Source organism: Symphodus melops (genome assembly GCF_947650265.1).
Source record: "Symphodus melops genome assembly, chromosome: 12".
Classification (NCBI taxonomy): domain Eukaryota; kingdom Metazoa; phylum Chordata; class Actinopteri; order Labriformes; family Labridae; genus Symphodus; species Symphodus melops.
The window spans coordinates 25128007-25134736 of NC_136702.1; the positions used below are offsets into that span (position 1 = coordinate 25128007).

At 46.0% G+C, this 6730-nt stretch overlaps 1 protein-coding gene across 2 annotated transcripts; it reads left to right on the forward strand.

Moving 5' to 3' along the window:
- Positions 1–6352, forward strand: insig2 (insulin induced gene 2). 2 transcript variants are annotated; one of them, XR_013780226.1, is made up of 8 exons: positions 1–172; positions 1303–1501; positions 1609–1781; positions 2951–3075; positions 3387–3553; positions 4071–4170; positions 4463–5800; positions 5846–6352. XR_013780226.1 is itself a non-coding variant. In XM_079357090.1 (7 exons), exons 2-7 carry the CDS (start codon positions 1380–1382, stop codon positions 4502–4504), a joined length of 729 nt encoding a protein of 242 aa, XP_079213216.1. In that variant the 5' UTR covers positions 1–172; positions 1303–1379; the 3' UTR covers positions 4505–6352. The 2 variants fall into 2 exon arrangements, 1 of the variants encoding a protein (XP_079213216.1); XM_079357090.1 differs by having other exon boundaries at positions 4463–6352.
- Positions 6353–6730: the final 378 nt, after the last annotated feature.

Sequence of the window (6730 nt, forward strand, 5' to 3'; positions counted from 1 at the left end):
TGATTGATTGGGTGGTTCGTTGAGCTTATACGACCGGAAGTGTAAACACAGTAGGGGGAACGAGAGGGCTAATTAATATTGTCGTGTTTTGCTAGCAGTAGCATCTCACTTTATGGCAGATATCTGTGTGTAATATGTCAGCATATCGGTGGAAGATATCTGTCGGCTCAAGGTAAGCGCTCTACGTCACACCGGACACCATGTTAAGGCGGGTTAAATATTTGTTAAGACACATGCTAACTGCGGGCTAACTACACGGTGTTTATCCATTCAGTAATGCAGGCGGCTAACGCTAGGCTAACATAGCCCTCCCGCTTTTTAATCACTATCAGAGGCTTTTATTGACCTTTTTTAAAGAGTGAAAAAGAAGAGAGAGGAAGGATAAAGCTGCTGACACTGCTCTTTATAATTGTTAAAAGAACAATTAAGATGATAAGAATGGTTATTCTACTCTAATAAGGTAGCTCGCTGATGCTAAAGGAGCAAAGTTTGTTGTTATTATTATTACAGGAAAGTAAAGTTTAAAAGTTTTACAGATAGAGTCAAAATCAAACTACGTCACGTGACCTCTCATGTAACCTTATTATGACTCAGACAGAGGTCAGAGGTCAGTGAACTTAAGCAGTTATCTAACAGACTCCTGTCACCTGTGTTATTGTTAGGTAGTTACATGGGAGACACATATTTGTATACGTTAATCTGTGAGGTATTGATTTGTTGATTATCTGGATGTCTGAGGGTATTAGAATTTAATGCATTTTATTCTGAAGCATCTTTTACCAGATAGGAGGAGTGAGGAGTAGAGTTTGAGTGGGAGGGTAATTTCATGTGTGATGGCCTTGTTGTTTAATTCCTGTAGATTTGGTTTGAGCAGACTGGTTACTTTGGGGCAGTGTTGGTTGTCCAGGTGAGTCTGTTTACAGTGAGGATATTGAAAAAGCATGTGGAGCAGTATAGTGGAGTGGGTTGAACAATTGGTTCTTAAAACAATGTAAACATTCAGGTGTAAGGATGTCGAGGTTAATTGTGATCAGTACATTTTTTATTTTTTTTTAAATCGGAGGTGAGGAAGCATTTTGGCTTCAAGACAGAAACTGAAAGAGGTGAGACAAAAACTGCCTACTTCCTGTGTCAGGACAGAGCAGAGAATAACATTAAAACCTGTTTATTTGGACAAAACAAACAACTGTTGGTCCTTAGACACCGGACAAATCGTTTAGTTCACTAAACTCCCTCCATCAGACTTCCTGGGATCAAACCCGATGGTGTGTTTTCACTCTCTCCTGATTGGTTTTCTTTCAGCTCCGTGTGGGATGTCAGGAAAAAATTTTAACCTCACCGGTGGAGCATTAAGTATTCTCCTTCAGTAGGCTCTACGGATGTCCCTGACACTGACCGCCATGAGTGACAGCACGGTGACCAGCGGCCAGCAGCAGTGGTCGGGGTCCGGACAGACGCTGCAGCCTCCCAGGGGGCCTTTCATCTCAGTCATCACCAACAGGTGAGCTGCTGGCGTTCTCTGCGTAAGCTCTGCTCAGGTAGATTCCTCATGCTGACGTCGCTGTGGAAGGAAATGAATCGACTGCTTTTCCTGTCTCTGCCGTGTAGGACCACCAACCTGTTGATCCGCGGGGCCATGCTGTTCTCTGTCGGTGTGTTCCTGGCTCTGGTGCTGAACCTCCTTCAGGTGCAGAGAAACGTCACCCTCTTCCCCCCAGATGTCATCAGCAGTATCTTCTCCTCGGCGTGGTGGGTGCCGCCCTGCTGTGGGACAGCCTCAGGTGTGTGAACCCCTTATGAGTCCCCATGATCTGTGACTGTTAGCTGATATGGAATGAAATGTTTTTAGAGTTTTGTGGAGCATAAAAAAAAAATCTAAAGTGAATATGTGTGAACACAAACAGCCGAATGTTTCTCTCAGATTTTATCTGGATTTCAGCCTCATGAAATTCCTCAAACGTTTTCTGGAATTTGGCTCAAGTGTAGTTTGTGTAAGTTTAAATGTGAGATAGAACAAATTAAGAACAGAGCATCAACAACACAAGCGGACACTGAAACAAGTGTTTAAGTGAGCTGATCAAAGTCATAACACACTTGTTAGTTTGTGCTGGAAGGTTTCCAGACATGGAAGTCAAAAGTGCTGATATGAACCTGAGCTTTCCCTGCTTCCTCTGTTTGTTCAGTTAAAGCGTGACCTTGAGATAAACCGAGTGTCAGAGTGCAACGACACACAGAGCGCCGACAGCTCCAGACTCAAAGGGGACACAAGTTCTGACATAAATCTGTTATGTAAGATTCCAACCTGCTCAGGTCTCAGCTCAGACTGACGCTGTGTGTCTGTTCTCATCATCTCGTGAACACAGAGGGATTTTAATTCTGTCAGCTGGAGGTGTAACTGCAGAAAGTCCTTCATTGTTTTAATTAGTTTAAAAGGTTTGCTCATGGAAGTTTGAAAGAAGTCTCTTATTGACCACGCAGCAGTCAGATCACACACACACACACACACACACACACACCGGCACGCAGTCTGCACAACAAGCCCGCCAAGACTTCAGCAGAGTAAGCAGCGTTATTGAAAACTCGTCCCCTGAGTGTGGAGCTGAGGATGGAAACTCAGCGCGGTGCAGCGTGCTCCCAGGAGGCTGAGCGGAAAGCACAACAGCCCGAGGCTCTCCTCCTCCCCAGACACACACACACACACACACACACACACACACACACACACACACACACACACACACACACTCTTTCCTTTCCTCCCAGGTGAGCTGTGCTGTAATTTGTTGACGGTGTTTCATTTAGCTCATGGACGGTTATCGGTCATCAGGAACGCGGCTGTGATGCAAAACTGTTGCTGCTGTTCCTGAAGGCAGCGTGTGGTCCGTCCACGTCGGTGACATCGCTCCGCCTCCCGTTCATGTCTTTGCTCTGTGCTCTCTCTGTCCTGCAGCGATGATCGGGCTGCTCTACCCCTGCATCGACAGCTGTCTGGGGGAACCTCACAAGTTTAAGCGTGAGTGGTCCAGTGTGATGCGCTGTGTGGCCGTGTTTGTGGGCATCAACCACGCCAGTGCTGTATCCTTAAAGACAGACGCTCCTGCTGCTGTTGCATCCATCCTGTGTGAGAGGAGGAGGAGGGGGGCAGACAGCTCTCTGTGATGTTTACAATTTAGACTGCAGTACTCACTTTAAACACTAGGGGGTTTAAAGAGAGGGAGACTGCTCCTTTAAAGTTTCAATGAAATCAAAATGACTCACCGGTCTTGCTTTGATCATCAGCAGTAACGGTTCCCTGCATCCCTGATCTGGATCGTCTGTGTAGACGGTTGAGTCTTTCCTGTTGTCATCATCAGTGTTTGGACTTCCTTGACTGTGTACTCCATCAGAAAGTGGACTTTGCCAACAACGTCCAGCTGTCTCTGACTCTGGCGGCGCTCTCCATCGGCCTGTGGTGGACGTTCGATCGCTCTCGCAGCGGCTTCGGTCTCGGGGTCACCATCGCCCTGCTGGCAACGCTGGCAACGCAGCTCCTGGTTTACAACGGAGTCTTCCAGTAAGTTCACACCTTCAGATGTCACTGAGACCAGAATGGTGCAAAATATGGAGAAAGAACTATGCAGGTGATTTAAGGAAGATGGAAAATAAGAATTATACAAGAACAGGCAGTTTCTGTGTCTGTAGCTTTAAATATGTAAATGAGCTGTGTCTGGCCACGCCCCCTCTCTGGAAGGGCTCGGGTGTACTCGCTGCTTTCTGGCTCCATGTCCTATTGTTTACGGTGAGAAGGCAGACTCAGAGGGCAGAACAAACACCTAGCTGTGGGAGTGTCACCCACCTGGGGGAGGGGCTACTGCCCTTTGTGATGTCATGAAGGGGAGGGGCTACTGCCCTTTGTGACGTCATGAAGGGAACATCTCCAAACAGCCTGTTTGAGCAGGCAGAAGACGGAGAGGATGGACTTTTCTCATCACTGGGGGGTTTATAGACTGACACATGTTAGAGGAACATGGAGGAGAGGATTCTGGGTAATATGTGACCTTTAAAGTTTGTCCTGATTCTTCTGCTCTCAGGTATACGTCTCCAGACTTCCTGTATATCCGCTCCTGGTTACCTTGCATCTTCTTTGCGGGCGTGATAACGATGGGCAACATCGGGCGGCAGCTAGCCTTGGTAAGACGTGGAGTCGTTTTCAATAAATGACTCGTGACATTTGTGTGAAATCGAGGACTTGTAGTCGACGACCACGGCGGTCCAGAGTCAGTTTGAACAAACAGTTAAAAACACCCAGAGCTTCACACGACATGTAGGTTAGTCACATGTTGAGATTTGAACCTGAATATGCCTACAGCACTGCTTATAACCTGTATATTGGGGGTCGGGGGGGTCGGGGGGGGTTTAGACCGAGACCATGACGACGTCCTGTACCTCACGTCGTTCCTCTCTCGTGTGTTTGTGTTTTCAGTATGAATATAAATTCATTCAGGAGAAGTCTCATGAGGACTGAGGGTTCTGCTCACGACCACTCTGCATCGACCTGAAGCCAGACGCAGGTAACCACAGGTAACACGCCGCCACCTGCCCACCCTGGATGAGCAAACAGGAAGTCGAACGAGCTCCCGACTGACTGACTGACTGATTGGTGCTTTCTGCTGGACGACACAGTATTTTTGGGATCTGGGTTTTTGGAAGAGCGGCGGTGAACAAAGAGAGCCGAGTTTGTCGTGTTTTTTTTTTTTTTTTTTTCTTCTTTGTTTTTTTTCGCTGTTTCTTTTATCTCTGCTCACCTGGAGAAAAGGGATTAGCGGCGGAGCGCCTATCGTTGAGCGGATCAGCTCGGATGTTTGAAACCTTTTGGCTCCGTGGTGCCAAACACAGACACACACGGGGGGATCAGTTTGAAAGTCTGCTCTTATCTCCGGATTCTTCCACGTATCAGCGGAGAACACGCAGCCGGAGAACTTAAACCTAGACTGATATGCATCTATATAGCAGACCTTTTATTCTACATTACACGCTTCTATATCGACTGTTGGATTTTTGTTAAAAGGAATGATGATGTGACTGTTCACCTTCAGGTACAGGATCATCGGATCCACAGAAGGAAAGACCAGAATACTTTTGTTTGAACGTTTCATTTTGAATTTATTGGTGCAGCTTTCAGAGTAAAGATGGAGGTTCACAAAAACATCAGAGCCTTTTTTTTTTTTTTTTTTAAACATCTTCTGATATCCTGAAAAGATCCAGAAAAAGGTGCTCAGTGAGTCCGTTCAGGAGCTGGACTCAGACCTGCTCAGGTGAACGTTAAGTACTGTATTAAAGTAATCGAGTATCTGCTCTGCCATCACTCTTCTTCTTTAACGTGCATGAAGGGAGAAAAATATTAGAAACACCTTTCAGTGTACGGCTTCAACATCCTCTCTCTGACCTCGTCAACGGACACCAACACCCACAAGATCTTTTTTTAAAGGCGGAGTCAGTAAAACATTTAAAGTGGCCCCGCAGCTTCACTTTAGGAGAAGACTGAGTTTTATTTTGAAAGGACAAGCAGCTTTACTTTAGGAGAAGACTGACTTTTATTTTGAAGGGACAAGCAGCTTTACTTTAGGAGAAGACTGAGTTTTATTTTGAAGGGTCAATGCAGCTTTACTTTAAGAGAAGACTGAGTTTTATTTTGAAGGGACAAGCAGCTTTACTTTAGGAGAAGACTGAGTTTTATTTTGAAGGGACAAGCAGCTTTACTTTAAGAGAAGACTGAGTTTTATTTTGAAGGGTCAATGCAGCAGCTTTAGGAGAAGACTGAGTTTTATTTTGAAGGGTCAATGCAGCAGCTTTACTTTAGGAGGAGACTGAGTTTTATTTTGAAGGAGACAGGATGCTGACTCCACCTTTAATATTTTTTTTACACTAAATCCTCCACTTCCTGAACGTTGCAGCTCCTAAGTGACGTCACATTCTCGAGGAGCGACTGACTCCGCCTTTAGCCCCGCCCATCATGTCACTTCAGGTTGTTGTTCTTTAACACACGGAGGGAGAGGAATATTAGAAACACCTTTCAACGTATTATATGACCACGCGGATGGATTACGGGCGCCGCTGTAGACACGTGTCTGAACCTGCGGCTCACCTTTAGGAGCGTTTCAGATGACTGAGGTAAAAACAGACGATCCTGAACGACCAGTGTTTCGCTCACATTCGATGATTGGTGAATTTTTATTTTGAGGATGTTTGAGGAGTTTTCCGTCGGCGCCGTACGCACGTTCCCGATGTGACGGATTGTTCCGGTCGCTTTGTGACGACCTGTATAAACGAGGATTCAAGAAAAAATATAAAATAAAGATCTTGTAATAAAACACCACGGCCTTCTGATGCCTCTGTTCTATGTGTTAGATGTGTTGAAGTCAAGACCAAGACCAGACCCCCCAGACCAGACCCCCCCCTGAGACCAGGACATTTAGGGACCAAGACCTTCAGGAGTAAAGAACGAGACCTTTAAATATGGGTCTCAAGTTTGTTCCAACATCGTTTACTCACAGATCAATAAACTAACAGTCACATGACTTCAGAGGTCGGGAACCGCTGCTGCTCTAAAAACGTCACGTGTTTGTACGACGTCTCCAAGATCTGTTTTTGTTTTTCTGCTTTCCTGTCCCGACACACGGCGAGCACGCCACCTTCCTCTGGCGTCATGTGACATCGAGGTCACATGATCCACTCTGAAGCTGCTCAGCAG

Excerpts from the sequence above, each read along its gene's own strand:
- insig2 (XM_079357090.1), top strand. The coding sequence starts at position 1,380 with ATGTCCCTGACACTGACCGCCATGAGTGACAGCACGGTGACCAGCGGC. Across the intron at positions 1,782-2,950 it reads CTGCTGTGGGACAGCCTCAG|CGATGATCGGGCTGCTCTAC; the intron begins GTGTGTGAACCC and ends TCTGTCCTGCAG. Across the intron at positions 4,171-4,462 it reads TCGGGCGGCAGCTAGCCTTG|TATGAATATAAATTCATTCA; the intron begins GTAAGACGTGGA and ends TTGTGTTTTCAG.